At 43.8% G+C, this 19,905-nt stretch overlaps 2 protein-coding genes across 4 annotated transcripts in view; one reads left to right on the forward strand and one right to left on the reverse strand.

The window, feature by feature from the left end:
* LOC111157258 (chromosome unknown CXorf56 homolog) overlaps nt 1-575 on the reverse strand; it is an 18,797-nt gene extending 18,222 nt beyond the window's left edge. For both annotated transcript variants that reach the window (XM_022518533.1, XM_022518532.1), the window contains exon 1: nt 360-575. In XM_022518533.1, coding sequence (XP_022374241.1) covers nt 360-483 — 124 coding nt within the window. In that variant the 5' untranslated portion in view covers nt 484-575. The remainder of the gene's footprint in view (nt 1-359) is intronic.
* Nucleotides 576-10,476: 9,901 nt separating this feature from the next.
* On the forward strand, nt 10,477-19,421 carry LOC111157280 (ubiquitin conjugating enzyme E2 A). Of its 2 annotated transcripts, XM_022518576.1 has the most exons (6): nt 10,477-10,713; nt 10,871-10,951; nt 11,378-11,403; nt 17,063-17,152; nt 18,342-18,430; nt 18,714-19,421. In XM_022518576.1, the coding sequence occupies exons 1-6, from the start codon at nt 10,670-10,672 to the stop codon at nt 18,840-18,842; spliced, it is 459 nt and encodes a 152-aa protein (XP_022374284.1). In that variant the 5' UTR covers nt 10,477-10,669; the 3' UTR covers nt 18,843-19,421. The 2 variants fall into 2 exon arrangements, with proteins under 2 accessions (XP_022374284.1, XP_022374285.1); XM_022518577.1 differs by lacking the exon at nt 17,063-17,152 and having other exon boundaries at nt 10,513-10,713.
* Nucleotides 19,422-19,905: the final 484 nt, after the last annotated feature.

The raw sequence follows: 19,905 nt of genomic DNA on the forward strand, positions 1-19,905 counted from the left end.
CAGCTGGAAGAGAACGTAGGATCAAGGGAACGCTTTATTCTCGTTTAAGGTAAGAGCTGTGACAGCCTCCTAGCATGCAGGAGAAAGGTTATAACGTTTCTAGAAGCGGAGTGGGAGGAAAGGGAGATAAACAGTTAATTTTTTCTGAAGGAGGAATTTAGTTTTGAGGGAAGCCTGGATACACAGAAGGTTAAGCAGAAAAGCTGCCCTGGAGTAGGGCAGGGAGGCATCAGCATGGAGCAGGAAAGCCCACCAATCTTCAAAGAGATGCGTCTCCCAGATCACAGCCAGAAAAAACCCGCCCTTGAGAACCCGAAGTTTCGTTTCTTGCAGACGCCCTCCGGTTCCCGACTACTCACCCAGCACCAGGACCATCTGGCCACACAAACAGTAGTAGACGTGGAGGGGCTTCTCGCCGTCGTCATACTCCTCCCGATCCCGGGTGTCGGAGCAAACCACCGACCGGGACACAACTTTCGGCATCCTTTACAGGAGCAGCGCGAAAACTCTACGCCAAAAATAAGGGTCGCGCAGAAATGAGGTCACAGACGGGCGCCAAGCCTTTTCCCAGCCTCAACGCTGGTCACGTGTCAGTAGCTGGCCGGTGGACTTCCGGGCCGTTCCATTTGACCCGGATGCGCAGGGGCGTCCTGAGCTCTCAGAACCTCCTTTGCTTTGGCCTGAGTTAGCTGGGACTGCTTTACTTGGGACACCATTAATACCATTTAAATTATTCATATATATTTCTGTACATGTATGTATATGCAGTTACATAAAACCAGATATAAAAAAGAACTATGTTTACATATTATAGGGATAATACAAGTTTTAGGTGTTCCTCTAAATAGGATTTTGGTTTTAATGGCTATACTCAGGTGAGTACCTAATGAAGTAGAGGTATCTTTTTAAACTTGAGATATAATTCATATGACATAAAATTCACCCTTAAAAATGTATAATGCAAAACAAATGTGTAATGCAGTGGTTTTTAATATATTCACAAAGTTGTGCAACCATCACCACTAATTCCAGAACATTTTCATCTTCCCCAAAAGAAATCCCATATAACTAGCAGTCACTCTCCACTTTTTCCCAGCACCTGGCAACCACGAATCTACTTTCAATCTCTCTGAATTTGCCTCTTCTGGACATGTCATATGAATGAAATCATACAGCATGTGGCTCTTGGTGTCCGGCTTCTTAGCAATATGTTTTCAAGTTTCATTCATGTTGTAGCACGAACGGGTAAAAATTAGTAATGAATCAGTAAAAGGGAACCTCATTCTTTCTCATGGCTGAAAATCCTGTTGTATGGCTATCCCACATTTTGTTTATTCATCAGGTAATGGACATTTGGGCTTTTCCGACTTTTTGGATATAATGATTAATACTACTATGAACATTGGTGTACAAGTTTTTGTGAGGACATGTTTTTAGTTCCCTTCATTGTATACTTAGGAGTGGAATTGCTGGGTTATATGGTGATTTTATGTTTCACCTTTTGAGGAACTGCCAAGAGTGTTTTCCAAAGTAGCTTTACCATTTTATATCCCCACCAGAATATATATATGATGTTTCTTCGTAATCTCACCAGCAATTATTTTTGTCCGTCTTTTTGATCATAACTATCCTTGTGGGTGTGAAGTGATATCTCACTGTGGTTTTGATTTTCCTTTCCCTAGTGGCTAATGTTGAGTACCTTTTCATGTGCTGATCGGTTATTTATGTATCTTCTTTGGAAGATACTGAAACTGAAGATACTGAAACTCTTCCAGTACATTCTTTGTGGAGGACAAGAGCCTGGAGCAATCTAGAACAAGGACACTGAGACAGTTTACATTGGCTAACTTCAAAAATCCAAATGAAGACACCAAAATAGTGGATTTTTTAAAAAGATTTTATGTATTTATTTGACAGAGATCACAAATAGGCAGAGAGGCAGGCAGAGAGAGAGAGAGAGACAGAGACAGAGAGACTCCCCACTAAGGAGAGCCCAATGTGGGGCTTGATCCCAGGACTCTGAGATCATGACCTGAGCAGAAGGCAGAGGCTTAACCCACTGAGCCACCCAGGTGCCCCCAGAAGGAGAGTCTTAAGCAGACTCTGTGCTGAGCGTGGAACCCAACACAGGGCTTGATGTCATGACCCTGATATCACGACTTGAATCGAAACCAAGAGTCAGATGCTTAATTGACTGTGCCACCAGAACCCATTAATAAAGGTCTTAATGAAATAAATCAGTTGCGAATATTCATCTGTTAATACTTATCTATAATGATATTTTACATATTTCATCTTTGAAAAAAGTTTCAACACACCTAAGTACTGCCAAATACTGATACAAAATACCTGATTTTAATTGAGCATATTCATCTTTTAGAAGGCATTTATGAATTCAATTAGATTCTTCTCTTGATATTTGCCTTTTAGCATGTCATTGCATACAGAATAATCACTTCCAATTGAAATTTAGGTGGAAGCTCCTAAAATGCACAGTGAAAATGATTTTTTTTTTAAATCAGAGAGCTAGAATGCACGCAAGCAAAGCGAGTGGCAAGTAGAGGGAGAAGCAGGCTCCCCGCTGAGCAAGGAGCCCGTTGCAGAACTCAATCCCAGGACCTTAGGATCATGATGTGTGCCAAAAGCAGCCATTTAACTGGCTGAACCACCCAAGTGTCCCTGAAGTTGATTTTTTAAAAAGATTTCATTCATTTATTTGACACACAGAGAGAGAGAGCACTAACAGGGGGATTGGGAGCAGGAGAGGGAGAAGCACGCTCCCCGCCAAGCAGGGAGCCCTATATCGGGGCTCAATCCCAGGACTCTGGGATCATGACCTAAGCTGAAGGCAGAGGCTTAACCGACTGAGCCACCCGGGCGCCCCCAGTGAAAATGACTTTTTAAATATAGAAATTTCCTTTGCACTTTGCATCAATTTTCGCAAAACACCGCTGGAATTGTAATTTGAGCTCAGAAAAGATATTCATTGCAAACTGGTGTGGGAATGCAAATCTTGATTTTTGTTTTCATTTTTGACAGCACAGGAAGAGATTAAAGTAATGACATTACTTGCAATTGAGACGATGTTAGTTGTCATTGAAATGACTTTACTGAAATGTAAGTTTCACATATAAGCAGTGTTTTGCCTTGTAATTTTCTTTTAAATGAATTAAGTAACAATTTGTCTACAGCAAAAGTTAATTTAAAAAACCATCCAGCGTTCAATAACAGTGGTTGCAAGTGGTTCTCCTCATTCAGAAAATTTTCAACCTCAGCCCTAAGCCCCCCCCAAAAATTTTTTTTTTAACTTGAAAAACTTCGCCACTGCCAAGCTATTGAACTGCTGTTGGATGGGCAAGTCAGAATCTTCAGATTCTATTTCTGACAAAAATTCGTGTAACTGACAAGTGGGTTAGTCCATGAGCAAATGATGTGTTGACACTAATGGTTGAAATACACAAGATAGACTCAAATATTTTCCTGCAAAATACCTGCAGTTTAATAATATAATGAATAACCAGAGGATTTAAACAACTCACATTTTCACAAGCTTTGTACAGTTGTCCAACTAAGCTTTGCTTGGCTCCATACATATTTGTAACACATCTTAGCAGGGTCTACTTTAGGTTGTACTGAATTAGTATTTTTCTTGACTTCTTTGAAAATATTCTCATCTGGGGCACATGGCTGGCTCAGTCAGTTGAGTGTCTGCCTTCAGCTCAGGTCATGATCCCAGAGTCCTGGGATCGAGTCCCAGCTCAGGCTCCCTGTTCCACAGGGAGTTGGCTTCTTCCCCTACTCATGCGCTCACTCGCTCTCTCTCTTTCTCTCCCCTCTCAAATAAATAAGTGTTACGGTTAGAAGATTTATGTATTTGAGGGGCGCCTGGGTGGCTCAGTGGGTTAAAGCCTCTGCCTTCGGTTCAGGTCGTGATCCTAGGGTCCTGCGATCGAGCCCCAGATCGGGCTCTCTGCTCAGCAGGGAGCCTGCTTCCGTCTCTCTCTCTCTGCCTGCCTCTCTGCCTACTTGTGATCTCTGCCTGTCAAATAAATAAATAAATAATCTTAAAAAAAGGATTTATGTATTTGAGAGAGAGAAAGAATGAGCAGGAGGAGGAGCAGAGGGAGAAGAAGAAGCAGACTTCCCGCTGAGCAGGGAGCCAGACATGGGGCTCGATCCCAGGACCCTGAGATCATGACCTGAGCCAAAGTCAGAGGCTTAACAGACTGAGCCACCCAGGCGCCCCGAATAAGTGAGGTCTGAGTTATTCCACACAGGCCAATTCTTCCATCACTTTAAACTCAGCATCGGCTCTTTGAGTAAAATAAAACTGAGCAGTATTGGTAACAACTGTCACCTCATTGAGAGCCAACGAAAATCACTTGAAATCATTTTCCCTGGTTTATTTATTTATTTATTTATTTATTTATTTGAGAAAGAGGGGAGGGGCAGAGAGAAACTTAAGCAGACTCTGTGCTGAGTACGGCGCCAGACTCGGGGATCGATCTCACAACTCTGAAATCAAGGTCTGAGCTTAAACCGAGAGTCAAGTTGCTCTACCGACTGTGCCACCAGATGCCCCCGCTCTGTTTTCTTTCCTTTTTTTTTTTTTTAAGATTTTATTTATTTATTTGACAGAGAGAAATCACAAGTAGGCAGAGAGGCAGGCAGAGAGAGAGGAGGAAGCAGGCTCCCTGCTGAGCAGAAAGCCCGATGTGGGGCTTGAACCCAGGACCTGGGATCATGACCTGAGCCGAAGGCAGCGGCTTAACCCACTGAGCCACCCAGGCGCCCCTACTTTTTTTTTTTTTTTTAAATGATTGTTGGTGTTACTTCCAACGTCCTCAGCTCTTTGAGCCACTATTCTTGCCGAAAGGTTAATAGCCTTTGAAAAGTTTATTTTCCCTGAACTCATTTCTTTGGCTTCGGCAATCAAACACGATTTAATTAACTCATGATCAGTGGATGGCTTTCCTTGCTTGGCTAACAAATGAACCACTCAGAAAATTACTGTGGCTGCAGCCTCATTTTCATATTTTTATTTTTGCGAAGGATTTTTGCTATGATAAAATATTCCATTTAAAACTTTCTAGTTTTTCTAACCACTGCTTTCCTGGGAGTCAGGAACATCTCAATGAGCACTTATTTTTGGTAATGTTGTTGTGTACTGGATTCTTTTAGCAACACTACAGGGTTATTGTGTAATAAACATAGGGCTTTGACATCTAATGTGATAACCAGGTAATCTACATTCCACTGTGCCTTAAAAGCATAACATTCGAAACCCTTTTTGTTTTCTTTTTCTGACACCATGGGTATGCACGTGTAATTAAAAAAAAAAAAAACAACCTGAAATGCCATAATCTGGTGATACACGTGGCATTCAACATGCTGTCGAGTTATAACCGCATCATGACGCCACATACAGTCTCTGTTACAGCTCCTCAACTCTGCTCCGGGAGCACAATAGCAGCCATAGACAATACATGCTTGAAATAACATGGCTGCAGGCACCTGGGTGACTCGGTTGATAAGCTTCTGTCTTCAGCTCAGGTCATGATCCCCAGATCGTGGGATCGAGTCCAGCATGGGACTCCCTAATCAGCAGGGAGCCTGCTTTTCCCTCTCCAGCTCCCATCGCTCGTGTTCCCTCTCTCGCTATCTCTGTCAAATAAAATCTTAGAAAAGAAATAGCATGGCTGGGGCACCTGGGTGGCTCAGTGGGTTGGGCCTCTGCTCAGGTCATGGTCTCAGAGTCCTGGGATCGAGCCCCGCATCGGGCTCTCTGCTCAGCGGGGAGCCTGTTCCCCGCCCCACCCCGCTCTCTGCCTGCTGCTCTGCCTACTTGTGATCTCTCTCTCTCTCTGTGTCAAATAAATAAATAAAATCTTTAAAAAAAAAAAAGAAATAGCATGGCTGTGTCCCAGTGAAACTTTATTCAGGGATGTTGAAAATCTGAATTTCATATTATCCTCACATTACCCTCACACATGAAATATTATAAAATATTCTTCTTTTGATTTTTGCAACCATTTAAAAATATAGAAAATCAGGGGCGCCTGGGTGGCTCAGTGGGTTGAGCCGCTGCCTTTGGCTCGGGTCATGAACTCGGGGTCCTAGGATCAAGTCCCGCATCGGGCTCCCTGCTCGGTGGGGAGCCTGCTTCCCTCTCTCTCTCTGCCTGCCTCTCTGCCTACTTGTGATCTCTGTCTGTCAAATAAATAAATAAAATCTTAAAAAAAATAAATAAAAATAAAAATATAGAAAATCACTTTGGGCTTGCAAGCCCTAGGAGAAAAGATGACAGGCTGGATTTGGTTGTGGTTTGCTGGTGGCTGCGGCCAGTTTGATTGAATTCCTATACCTGGGGTTGAAACCATGTCTATTCATTTTCTGTTGCTGCTGTAATGCGCTACCACAGTCTTAGTGGCTTAGGAAAACCCAAATTGATTATCTTACAGTTCTGGAGATCAGAAGTCCCAAATTAATCTTGCTGTTTTAAAGTCAGGATGTCAGCAGGGCTGGTTGCTCCTAGAAGCTCCAGGGGAAAACCCATTTTGCCCCATGCAGCATCTAGAAGCTACCAGCATCCCTTGGCTCCTTGGCTAGTGGCAGTATCATTCCAATCTCTGTTTTCATGGTCACATGAAGTTCTCTCTGAATTCAGACTTTCTTCCCTCTCCTAAGGACTCGTGTGATTACATCAGGCCCACTGGTTTTATCCTGGATAATCTCCCCATCTCGAGATTCTTTATTTAACTACATGCGTGAAGTCCTTTTTGCCGTTTAAGGCAATATATGCACAAATTCCAGAGATGAGGACAAGAAGATCCTGGGGAAGGTGCGCCTGAGTGATTCAGTCCACCTGCCACGGCTTTGTTCTTGATTCTGCAACTTAGCAGGTAGTGAAGTCTATGTTCACGGCCCTAATGTCCCCCCACTTATCTAAACTCCACTACATCTCTCTCCCTCTTTCTCTCCCTATAGCCTAGTCTATAGATGGAAAACAGACCACTACTGTTACCGCCAAGAATACACATTGTGACAACTGTTGTTTCCTATGAGCAATTCTCTTGGCTTGTCTTCTGAGGCTACTAGAGTCAAGAAAGACCTTGTGGTTTTATACTCTGTTGTTTCTTGGTTGCCATTTGTACTGTTAGTGGTAGAAATGGGAATCAGAGGAAAATAAAATTCCTTGCCTTCTCTGGCTAACAGAAATACAAACTCACAGCCTCATAAGGCAGGAAATGATAGTTTATTCAGTCTCTCTCTCTCTCCCCGACCCAAAATAGTTCCGGAAAATCACAATCCAGTCTGCGTTTTGAAAGCCTCATGAATGAAATCCCACAGTTACCCTAGTAATGGATTCTTCCCCGACACTACGGTCCTCCCTTTTAGGAAAATTCTAAAGTCCTTCCCTGGAGATGGTTTGGAACTTTTTATCTCTCCGGCAGCTGCATTGCTAATATGCTTTTCTTTTCACTGAAAAGGGCTTCTATTCTGGACCCCTGCTTTTGGGGAGGGGCGTGGTGCTTGGCTGGGCACAGGGTATTTCTCCAAGACGTCAAGGTGAAAAGGGGATGGAAAGAATGCTTGGCCTGATGATGTTCTGGCCTGATAATCATCTGCTAGAGGACAATCTTCTGTCTTGCTGCTCGCTGTGACAACACTGCTTCTGGTGAGGAATGTGGCGGCACAGTGTTTCTGCCGTGTGACTCCACTGTGCGGTCAAGGGCAAGCTCTCCCCATCCCCTGGTGCCACGGGGCTTCCAAACTGCTGTGGTTCGTGTCCCCGAGGTTTCTGGATTAGACAGTCAGAGAGCTACTCATGAGCTAGGGCAAAGGAATTTCAGAAAATCAACAAACCCACCACAAACTCAGCTACATCTCTGGCCTTCAGTGAGTCTCGGACACATTTGTCCAGCGGCAGGAGCTTCCCGTCCCAGCCCCTTCCCGGCTCTCCAGGATGGTAGATGCAGCTCCTCAGCCCCTATGTGAGCTAGACCTGGAAAACCTCCAAACTGCTTTTCGAGCCTAAAGCCCTCCTCATCCTTGTGTTTGAGGGCATCTAACCAGCTTCTGTCCCCCTCACTTTTCCAAGCAGGGGTCTCATCATCCCCCTTTAGCACGTGCTCCTTCACGCTGTGGCCCTCATAGAAACTGCTTGACTTCTCTCCCGGGGATGTCGCTCCCTGCCGTCACTTCTGTTAAAACAAAACTGAAACAGACCCATTCCAGGAAGCTTGTTCTAACCCTCACCAGACGGAGGGTTTCCTCTGCTGTGCGGCCCCTCGGCCTTTATAGATTCACACACCTCTGCTACATTTCTTGCCGCTGCGCTGGGAGGGAGAAGCTGAAGATCCCTGGCCATGGATGTACACACACCTTCTCCCAATTATTCACTCAAACACTCATCTAGGTTCTGCTGTGAGAGAGTTTTGCAGATGTGATTAAGGGTCCAGATCAGATGATACTGGGGAGTGGGGGTTACCCAGGGTGGGCCTGAACTCATCAGATAAGCCCTTAAAGTGAACTGGGGTTTTCCTGAAGAAAGATTCCAAGTGTGAGGAGGATTTCATGGAGGAGAAGTTCTCTGTTGCTGGCTTAAAAGTGGAGCAGGCCATGTGGCAAGGAATGTGGATGACCTCTAGGACCTGAGAATGGCCCCTGGCTGGCAGCCAGTGAGCAAATGGCGGGGAGGAGGTGGTTCAGTCCTTAGAACTGCAAGGCACTGAACTTGGCCTACAGCTTGTGGTCATTCCTTAAGTAGCAATGGCAAACAAAGGCACTTGCTTTTGTAGATTGAATGTGTGTATTAGCAGACTGCCAGTTACTGGATGAAAGGAAAAGGAGATTTTAAACTTACTTTTGTACCCCTGCCCACTACAGTGACAATGTGATGCTATTAGGGAGACTTGCCTTAACCCCGGATATGTTGGAGTCAATGGGAGCCAAAATCCTTGCCCATGAAAGTACCGGCTGTTAAGCAGCAGCTAGAATCACCCCCATTGTCAAGTGTCTCCTGCCTCCCACCTTAGAAACAAATTTAAGCAAATCTGATATCTTATGGACATCTTTGCTCAGATGTCTCAGCAGTCCCGCGCACTCAGTAAGCTCCCAAACTTCCTATCCCCAAAGCACCCTCTTCTCCACTCTGTTCCCGAGTTCTGTTCATGGCACCTTCAAAGCCCTCATTATCTCGGGGTTAGAACTCCAGCTATTGTTGACTCCTTCCTCTCTCTTGCCTCCAAGTTCAATCTGTTGCCAAGTCCTCTCCATTCATCCCGCCCTCTCCATTTTTGTTGTCACTGCCTAGTTCAATGTTTCTCACCTAGACTACTCCAAGTGTCTCCTAGCTGCTCTCCTGGGACCCATCTCTGACTAGCAGGGCTCTAACTATCCACCACCTTCCAAGGAATCCGTTAGCTTGACGTTCCACCTCTCCATGACTTAACCCAAACTTACCTTTCTCATATTTTCAAAAATTCTTAAAATGAGTGTTTTGTCTACCTTCTAAGTTATTTGGGATTGACCTTTACAAATTATTCTTTAAAACTGTTATTGCTTTTGCAGGTCCACATACTAACTGTGACTCTTCTCTGCAACCTGCTGCTTTTTCCCCTGCGTCTTACCGTTACTTTTGCTTCAGACTCTCTGCCCTTCCAATTCTCCGCAGTCGGATATTCTCATACCTTGGACTCTTCCGAATATATAGTAGCCGCTTGGCTTGTTGAACTGCCAAGGGGAAATGTGGTTCCAGAGCCAAATTGTGAGTGCCCAGAGCTCAAACCTCATTGTGCTTGCCTTAAGTTCTCATTCCCTCCCCCAGGACACACACCACCATTTTATCCTGCTTGGGGGTGATCACTGGCCTAACATTGGGACCAGAATCCCGCACTCTCATCTCACAGACGAGGGACCCACAAGCTCCTTGTCATAGCCAAGGCCGATTTATTCTTTTGATTTTCAGTGATTTGAACCAGTCACACACTCTCCTCCCTAGCCTCCCGGGTCCCTAGAGTTCCCGCTTCCCGAGAACCAAATGTGCCTCCACCCACTGTCTCCTCCTCCCTTCTACTTAGGGACTCCCATCCTTCTTCTCCCCACCACCACCCCGTACCCCCCCCCCGCCGTCCCCAGCCACGGTGCGCACTGTCATAAGTGATCTGATTTCCAAAAAAGAAAAAAAAAAAAAAAAAGGATAGAAAAAGAAAATAGGAAGAAGCCTCCCAGGGTTCGTCTTAGCCTGGGCAGGTGGAGACGGACCCCATTCCCGCACTAATTCCTAGTGAATTACAGGCTTCCGCCCGGTGGGCCGCGCGCCTCTCAGTGCCGCACCGGCCCGGCGCTCCCCGCCTCCCGCTGGGGTTTAATGACCTAAGCAACTTTCCCGGCCGCCCCCCCCCCGCCCTGTCTTGGTACGGCCTGTCCGGCGTATGGCGTTCGGCGTTCCACTCCCCCCCTCTCCTTCCAGGTTGGTTCAGCCCCCGTCTACTCCGGGGTGGTGCTTAGTCGGCGCCAGACGGACCCTCGACTTCGGAGGGGCAGTGCCGTTCCTCTGGGCGCTCCCTCGGCGTCCGCTTCGGCTCCTTCAGCTTCCTCGGCCTCCTCAGCGTCCGCCGGGACCCGAGACCTCGGTGTATGCCCCACCCCTGACTCCGCTAGAGATATGTCCACCCCGGCTCGGCGCCGCCTCATGAGGGACTTCAAGAGGTAAAGCGACGGGGACCGCCGAGGCCGGGGCGGGCGGGGAGGGGGGAGCTGCCAGGCGGGGCGCAGGGCGGGTCCCGGGGCGGGCCGGGGGCGGCGGGGGGCGGCCCGGAGCGGACGTGGGTGCCGGACCGCGGGGCCCCTGTCTCTTCCCCTGAAGGTTGCAGGAGGATCCTCCGGCGGGAGTCAGCGGGGCTCCGTCCGAGAACAACATAATGGTTTGGAACGCGGTCATTTTCGGGTGAGTCTGCGTTACGGGGAGGTGGCGGGAGGTGGGGGGGGTACTGGGGCTGGCCCGGCCTGCCGTCGGGGACCGGCCCCCCGGCGGGGACGGCAAGGCAAAGGGGGAATGTTTGGGTCTGCCTGGGCCTAGGCGCCTCCCCGGAGCCTGTGCCTCGATTAGCTCGGTTCCCGCTGCCAGGGGAACCGTTTGGGGTTCTGAGGGGGGCGGAGCGGGAGTGGTGGCGGTTAGGCTAGGCGACCTGCGCCGGCGTTCGGAGCCCCAGACACCCATGTGTACTGGCTCTCGGACCCAGGAAGCGTGGTTTAGCAGAGGTAGAGTTGGCACAGCTGGGAATAGCCATGTGTCTTAAGGTGAACCCCTTAAGGGAGAGGGGAGCCCCTGAAGCGGGAACTGACTGTCTCTCTCTCTCTCTCTCTGTTGCAGGCCTGAAGGGACCCCATTTGAGGATGGTAAGAGAGTTTCTTTACCCACCTTTCAGGAGCCTGAGCATCTGGGGGAGAGGGTTCCCAGTCATCCTGGAAGTGCCTCCTACTTAAGAATCCGCTTCTCCCTAGCCTCTGCCTGCTACAGGCTTCAGTGGACTCCCATATGTGGCAGGTGGTTCTGGCCATTGTCCACTTGACTAGAACTGCACCCTTTTTCTTGCTTCTTTAAAAAAGAGAAAATGGGTAAGGCGATCACTTTTTAGAAGGAGCGTCATAGCACTGATGTTAAGGTTTCTTGAGGTTTGGGCTGTGATCCTGCTCGGTTCAGCACCCTGTCAAGTTACTGACTTAGTACCAACCCAGCCACTTTCTGATAGACTCAGAGATCCTAGAGACCACCTAGTTCAGAATTCTACCGCAGGGGCAGGAACTGTGTTCAGCAGGTGCTTAACGTGTATCTGTTAGTAGTTGGATGGGTGCGAGAGAGTCGCTTGCATAGATCTGGTTTCTACAATCTGGTGTTGAATGCCTGTCAGTCTCATGGCTCTAAGATGGTCTTTAATGGCACCTTTAATGGCCAGCTTGACTATAACATTGTTTCTTATTTTTAAATGAGTTTTCGGTGTGCTTTTATCAAGACTTTATGGTCAGTATTCTCAAAGCAGCTTCAGAATTGAGCAGAACCTTAATGTACTATCTTGACAAGTTCCAGCCTACTCGAAGGTAGTATGTGTACCTATAGGTACAGGATTTTTAATGGATTTAAGCTTGACTTTTAAAAACACGTTACTTGCTTTTTAAGTTTTTTTTAAACTTTCTATTTTGAGACAATTACAGATTTGTGTGTGGTTATAATTAATAATAATACAGAGACACCTTGTATACCTTTCACCCATTCCCCCACCCCTTTGGTAACATCTTGAATGACTGTACTACAATATCACAACCAGGAAATTGACATTGATACAGTTTTATGTGCATTCAGTTGTGTGCATGTGTGTATAGTTGTTTTTGGAACGCTTAATACATTTAAAACATAATTAAAAGTATTTGAACTACTGATCGACATCTTTAATATTTGAGGTATTTGAAAAAGAAAAGCATCTTTGTTACTTTTTTCAATGACCATCTTTCTTTACTCACTTAATGTTTGATATACACACACACACACACATGCACACACCTGCACACACACAAACACACACATACATAGAACTCAGTTTGGAGGGGGGGATCAAAAACACTTCTGCAAAGTACTAAGTATATACCTATATTGCCGAGTCGGATTGCTTTCTGCTGTTACCGGTCTGCAAGATGCGATGAGGGAGGGCAGTGTCAGCCAACTCTCCAATTTGTCTCAAATACTCAGATTTCCCTAGGAGACTGTGGACAGTCACCTGAATACTTTCAGCTTCCTCCCTGTCTCCACCCCCTGGGTAAATGTCACTGCTCTTCAGTGCTGCAATAAAAAGAAAGGAGTGCAGCAAGGAGTGATGCTAAAGACATACCACTTTGGTGCAGTAAATCATTTGAACTGATCCGTGGCAAGAGCTAGCTCGACTTCATTTCCCTCTCCCTCTCCTAGATCGGTGCTAGTTCTTTATGCTGAAGCATTGTGTGCAGATTAACTGTGTATTTGCTTTAGCTCTGGCAGGCTTTATTTTCATTGGCTTCTTCTTTTCCTCCCGACTTCACTTAGACAGCTTTATGCCGGGCACAGCTTTATTAAGACTGCATTGCTTTGCTGGAGGATTGGCTACTTAAATATTTCAAGGGTGCTTCACTCATTTTAAGTGGTATGAATTGAGAAGGTACTTAAGGAATCCATTATCTACCTGAATCTTCCCCGTTGACATCACTGGTTCTATTTTTGATGATGCGTGTCTTCATACCGGTATTGCTGAAAGGAACTACTCAAGCTAAATGACAATACCCTTCTCTGATTCATTCTCTTGAACAGTCTGCTGTCCATGGATGCTTCCTCAGGTGTCTAGAACATAGGCTGTGGCTCCCCAAAAAATTTTGACCATTTTTTAATACCCTTTATTTACAGTTAGGGAATTTACTAGAAAAGACTGACTAGGAACAAGTGGCGTAATTGATTTTGCTATTTCCAATATATTACCTCAATCAACAGCCCCAAAACTACTTTTGCTGTTTCCTTGTAAATCATTTGTGGTGGACATTTCTGGAACAGCCAGGCCCCAGTTAAAGAGATGAAGACTTGAGAAAAGGAACTCTTGAGGGCATTTTGATTTAACTTTACACACATAAAGTAAGAGGAAAATGTTCTCAAGAACTTACACTACCACACAAAACACTGGGGGGCAATGCTTCCTCATCAAAATACCTTGGCATGTATGCTAAATACAAAGACTATGGAATAAAGTATTCTCCATCACATCATCTAAAAATTGTCAATACACACAGTACGATACTAGTATTTGTTTTTTGTAAGAGTTTGGTTGTAAGTCTTTTTAAAAATTACTTAAAAACCACTGGGGGTGTTCTTAAGGTAAATACATTCTATGAAGAGTATTTGGGTTATTATCTAAAAAACCAGAATTTCCATTCATCAAAGAAATTTTGTTTAGGTGCACATACTTTGTTTTCTCCTCCGGGGTCACAAGCTGGTGGCCAAATGGCAGAAAACACGCAGATGTTTTCTTTGGCTGACACAGTATTTTCAAAAATTTGAATTTGTGAATGTCTTTAGCAGAACATACACTCTCTGATCCAACCATATCGCTCCCTATCGCCATACCGTTGCCATTGAACACATATACTTTTCCCAGTCCCCTGTTTAGATGGATTAATTGATACTTTCCTTATGATGTTTTGGCCTCCTCAGGAAGATGAACAAAAGCCGTACAGATTGTGTGTACAATGGCGAGGCTTAAGTCTTCCGTTATTTTAAAGCCTAACCTTCTAAATATCCAGAGGATGAGCACTATTCTCAATTGCATAATATTCTAAGACTTTAAATTTCCTTAACGTTTGTTTTGGATCTCAGAAATTGCATTGAGGCTTGTATTAAAAAGGTTCCAATAGTATAATGTGGCTAAAAGTGTGAACTGTTCCCTTTTAAATACGTATTTGCAATAAGATTTGGGGTAAGTTCCCAATTTATATTCAGGTAGACATAAGCAGGTTGTTTCGCTTCTCAAGATAGTAAGCGAGCTGTTTGAAAAGACTTGATTAACTTATTTGGTAGCTAGTGTTAAACTTCTGGGCAAGTATTAGGTAGAAAGTTCAAGTCAAGGGTTTTGAGAGCCACCAGCCTACATACTCAACTTGAATTCAGCTGTGAGCATTTCATGTAGGTCAGAAAGAAAGTAATATTTAATATTTAAACTCATTAATTGTATATTTCTTACTGATAGTCAAGTTAGGATGTTTGGTCTTTGCCTCCTTCAGTTGGGTCTAGGGATGTGAAATATTGGAATTATTATAGCTACCATATTTATGGAACACTTTTTTTTTTTTAAAGATTTTATTTATTTGACAAAAAGTCACAGAGAGGGAACACAGGCAGGGGCAGTGGGAGAGGGAGAAAGCAGGCTTTCCGCCGAGCAGGGATCCCGATATGGGGCTCGATTCCAGGACCCAGGGATCATGACCTGAGCCAAAGGCAGACGCCCAGCGACTGAGCCACCCAGGCGCCCCTGTAGAGTGCTTACTTTGTGTCACTGTGCACATGTCACTCATTTAAACCTCACAATGTAATGTGGTAGGTATTATCATTAACCCCATTTTACAGATGAGGAACTTGAGGTTCAGTCAGGTCAGGTGGCTTCCTCAAGGTCTCATAACTAGGTCTGACTGCAAGGCTGCGCTCTTCCCTGCTATGCTCTACCGTTTCCACTTAGGCCTGTCTTGTGTTGCTTTACCGCTCTTGGACATCATATTTAATGATGGTCTTAATTTAAAGTACCTGGGACCTAGTACCTGTGTGCTATTAAATCTGTCCACTTTTAGAGCAATTCCATGATGAGAAATCTCTTACCTATAATTTAATCAGATTTCAACATTGAGCCAAATGTGTTTATACTTGAGATGCATAAGGAAGCTCAAAGTTAACACTCATTCGCACTTTTTCCTGCGTATTATAATATCAGTGGTACTGAAAAGGAAGAACCAATGTCTCTTCCTCAAAAGTAGGAAGATTTATGACCAGGTGGTAATAAGGTAAAGTAGGTTCTCATAGACTACAGCATGTTTCTCCATTCCAAAATATTTCACTTTTTGCCCTTAGTGTTAATATACGATATCTTCAGATCTGGCTTTCACACAGTTTATGGAGTAACAGTAGTTTGGGGAATATGTCTCTGTGTTGCACTCTAAATTATTCTGAAACTTTGGAACAAAGGTTCATCATACTTGGGACAACTCTGTTAGCAGATTGTTTTCTGTGAGTTTACTGGTAGGAGACAAACTTTGGCATTGTTATGTAAGGGATCTAGCAATTGAGTGTAGTCTTTTTATCTTTTGTGGTGATAAACCTATTGGTGGAAGGAGGAAATTGCCTACTCTGAAGGAACCACTAACAAAGTATGCTCGACTTGAAGTGTGGTCTGTAGTATTAGAATAAATTTATAAACGGACCAGAGTAATACAGTGGAACATTCATTACCTTATACCAGACAGTGATTCCTTAAGTTTACCTGAAGAGATTTCAGTCAGGAAAAAACAATTGCCCAATTGTTTTCTTGGATTTGTTAAACCCAATTTAAAAAATATTTTGAAGGAAACAGTCTCCCTAAATCAGAACATCCTGCAATTCTTGAATGAGATCCATTTTGTTCATTCCTTATAAATAAGTCTATAACCTAGTATACGTCAGGGCCTCCTGCTACCTGAGGTGACACATATTCAGAGAAAATGAATTCATTTCAATAGTAGCCTAAACAAACATCATGAGATAGATAAATTTGCTGGAGACATGAATGCAATCTGATGTGATTTTTAAATTATTTCTGCATTAATTCCCTCCACTAGTGTGAATAATTGAGTTGATTTTATAGTGAAGTACCTTGTGAGTCATACTTAAGGATTTTTGAGAGAGACTATAACGTTTTTCCTGGCTTACATTCAATTATGTTTTCATTATAGAGTTGCTATTATATGAAAAGGAGCCAGTGAATGCTTTTATAGTTATTCCCTTCCATTTTTAAAGATAATTTGGTTATCGATTTGTATTTCTAGCATTGATAATGGAACCTGTGTACTCTTGTTCTCTCTAGCCCATGTCCGAATCACTGGAGAGTTTAAGATGGCGGCTGGTTAAAATAGGCCTTTGAGGTCTCAGTCTTCTGAGGCAAGAGCGCCAAATTTAGGTTCTATAGTTTCTTGCGATTTTAAGGATATCTTCAAAATGGTCAGTTGCTAAAGTTATCCTGTAGGCAGTACTTTTGAGTTTAAGACGACTGTGTTTTTAAGTTTGCGGGAGAATGATGGCAAAACAAAAAAACAAATCCCTTTTGGGTGGTGGTTCTTACACTATCTATTTTTAGAGCAGTTCCCAGAGATCTTACCTTGTCTCTTACCTGGCCTTTCTTTCCTCTCTACCCTATATCTGCATTATTTCATTTAGTACTGGAAAAAATGTCATGTAGCATTAAAAAGAAAGTACCACTGAACAAAGCAATAAATCTGTTTCTTAAACCTTTCTTTCTAACTACAGGAACATTTAAGCTTACAATAGAATTCACCGAAGAATATCCAAATAAGCCACCTACGGTTAGATTTGTTTCTAAGATGTTTCATCCAAATGGCAAGTATCACTTTTAATGCACTGGGTTTTTTTAAGATTTTATTTATTTATTTGACAGACAGAGATTACAAGTAGGCAGAGAGGCAGGCAGAGAGAGAGGAGGAAGCAGGCTCCCTGCTGAGCAGAGAGCCCGATGCGGGGTTCGATCCCAGGACCCCGGGATCACGACCTGAGCCGAAGGCAGAGGCTTTAACTCACTGAACCACCCAGGTGCCCTGTTAATGCACTGTTTTAAACTACATGGTAAATTACGGGTGGTGCTCCACGTTTTTTAGGTGTTTGTCCCTAGTACCTGAGTGTGTGTTTAGGCCTCTTGCCGTTTCCTGAAAACAGCTTGTTCATGATGGTCCGTTGTGGTCCTGATCTCTAGTCCTAGAACGGGAGCAGTGAAGGTACTCTGCCTTGGCTTGGTGTCTGCGAGCCTCCTGGTTTTGATGGTCTTTATCATTTACTTATTACCCCAAAATAAGGACGCTCTTGGTGTTCCCTTTTGATGTTGGATTGGGGTAGTCTTGTGTTGTGACTATTTTCACAACATCTAGAACTGTTTATTCAAAACAATAGTTTTCAACTTTAGATGCAGATCAAAATTGCCGTGGAACACTTTAAAAATAGAGATTCCCTGGCCCCGCTCCTGATCTACTGAATAGGAGATTCTGTGGCTGAGGGCTCCTGTGTTTTGGAAAAGCAGCATGGGTGATTCTGATGTACATTTTGCTTTTTATGGCTAGTAGTAAGCCTAGAACAGCTTGCTTTTTTATTCAGGTTAATAAAGTATTTTCTGGGATATCAGATATTTTTATCTTCATGCCGAAATGAGACCTTGTGAACTCTGAGCTATCTTTTGTCATTTCAGAAAAACAGAGTTTGCAAATTTCATGGAATAAATTTCCCACTTGTCTGGATGGCTGGGGACCCTGTTGGAAAACGTGTATGATTTCCTGGTTAATAGGGCAGTCTTTTCAGAAGAAAGAGCACTAAATAGCTTCTAGTTTTATATCAATTATAGTTGACATTCTTTGATTATTTCACTAGAAATGATTAGGACGCTTCTTAGGAAGATAATGGAGAAGCAGTTTGGGAATCTTTTTAAACCTCACAAAGTATTCTTGACTATGTTTGTTTTGACTGTGTTGTTAAAAATGGGAATGGTTTTACTACGTTTAACATACCTCCGCTGTGCTCTTAGTCTATGCAGATGGTAGTATATGTCTGGACATACTTCAGAACCGCTGGAGTCCAACCTATGATGTGTCTTCCATTTTAACATCCATACAGGTGAATTTTCCTTGATGTGACTAACTGTGGCCTTTGATATGTTTTATTAGTACTTGAATTGTTTCTGAAAGTCCTAACTTAAGGTGAAAGGCAGGTCATTAAGACCCTCGCCCCCAGAAAACATGTATTTGCCTAGCTACTAGCAGATTAATGTTCCTTTGATTAGTATGCTAAGAAATCAACTTTTAGTTGTTACTGAGGACAATTCAGTTGAATGATATAGATATATATATAATTTTTTTTTTGCATTGAGGAACTGACCTTTTACAAATTGTCTCTATAGTCCCTATTGGATGAACCCAATCCCAATAGTCCAGCAAACAGCCAGGCTGCTCAGCTGTACCAGGAGAACAAGCGGGAATATGAGAAACGTGTTTCTGCAATAGTAGAACAGAGCTGGCGTGACTGTTGACCCGGGTGCAGCAAAAGAAGAGGCTGGTCATAAGAAAAATATATATTGATGTGTTTGTCACCTTCCTATTCCTCAGTGTCATTACATTACTTTATTAAAAGCAAAATAGCTGTCGTGCTGTTTCCATCTTCCCTTGCCGAGTTCTTCCTACCCCTTCTCCCCTCTCCTTGAACATCAGAAAACACCCTCTACGAGATCAAATGTACTGTACCTGGGTTACGTGCGGAAATTACTAATGCTTCACCCCTCTTCTGTCGTCTCATCTCCAGCTTTAGGGTGGTATTGTGTTACTGTACTCTACACTAAGCTTTTAAAGTGAATTGTTGTACAAGTGGTGCTTACGCATAGCTTGATGGCCGGGATGTTATTTTTAACAAAAGGATTGCTAAAGCGTTTCTTCCTGGCTGGTCCTTCACTTGCGTTGGATTTAGAAGTGAAAGTTTGGAATACGGCCTCTGAAAAACGGGAACAAATCCACATAAACACCTATTCTAAAAGAGCAATGGAGGCTAAAAATGCTATAATACTAAGATCAAGCCAAAATGAATTACAAGACGGTTTTGGTTTTTTTTTTTTTTTTTTTTTTTTTACTGGTACCAAGGGAAAAGTCAAAGGACTCAGCCAAAGGAACGTGGCAATAATTGTAACTGACACACCCTCTCCTTGAAGGATACTCCCTGGGCTCACCCATGCTAAGTTTCAGAATACTGAAGTCTTCGGGGGTTTTGCTTTTTAAAGAGGTGTGGGAGCAGAGGAATGGAAATAATCATTCATTTTTAAGCTAGGGAAGGTGGGAGATCCTTTAATCTTTAAGGGAGCAAGTGCCACCCTAGATAAACTTGTAATCCCCCATCATTTTTTTAGAGTTTTAATTAACCCAAGGAAGGGAGCATATCTATGGCAAACCATTTTCCACTCAAATCCTGAGTTAATGCTGCATGCTTTAGTTTCGTCTTCCCTTTCAGTTTTATAAGAACCTCGAAGTCACGTTTGTGATCTTTCTTTGGCTATTTATACTTTAGATAGACAGTACCTTTAAGTAGCAGTGTGGGACAAAGCTTGT

Source organism: Enhydra lutris, unplaced genomic scaffold (assembly GCF_002288905.1).
Source record: "Enhydra lutris kenyoni isolate GAN:26980312 unplaced genomic scaffold, ASM228890v2 scaffoldscaffold53, whole genome shotgun sequence".
NCBI lineage: Eukaryota > Metazoa > Chordata > Mammalia > Carnivora > Mustelidae > Enhydra > Enhydra lutris.

Excerpts from the sequence above, each read along its gene's own strand:
- LOC111157280 (XM_022518576.1), top strand. The coding sequence starts at position 10,670 with ATGTCCACCCCGGCTCGGCGCCGCCTCATGAGGGACTTCAAGAG. Across the intron at positions 11,404-17,062 it reads AGGGACCCCATTTGAGGATG|GAACATTTAAGCTTACAATA; the intron begins GTAAGAGAGTTT and ends TTCTAACTACAG. Across the intron at positions 17,153-18,341 it reads TAAGATGTTTCATCCAAATG|TCTATGCAGATGGTAGTATA; the intron begins GCAAGTATCACT and ends CTGTGCTCTTAG.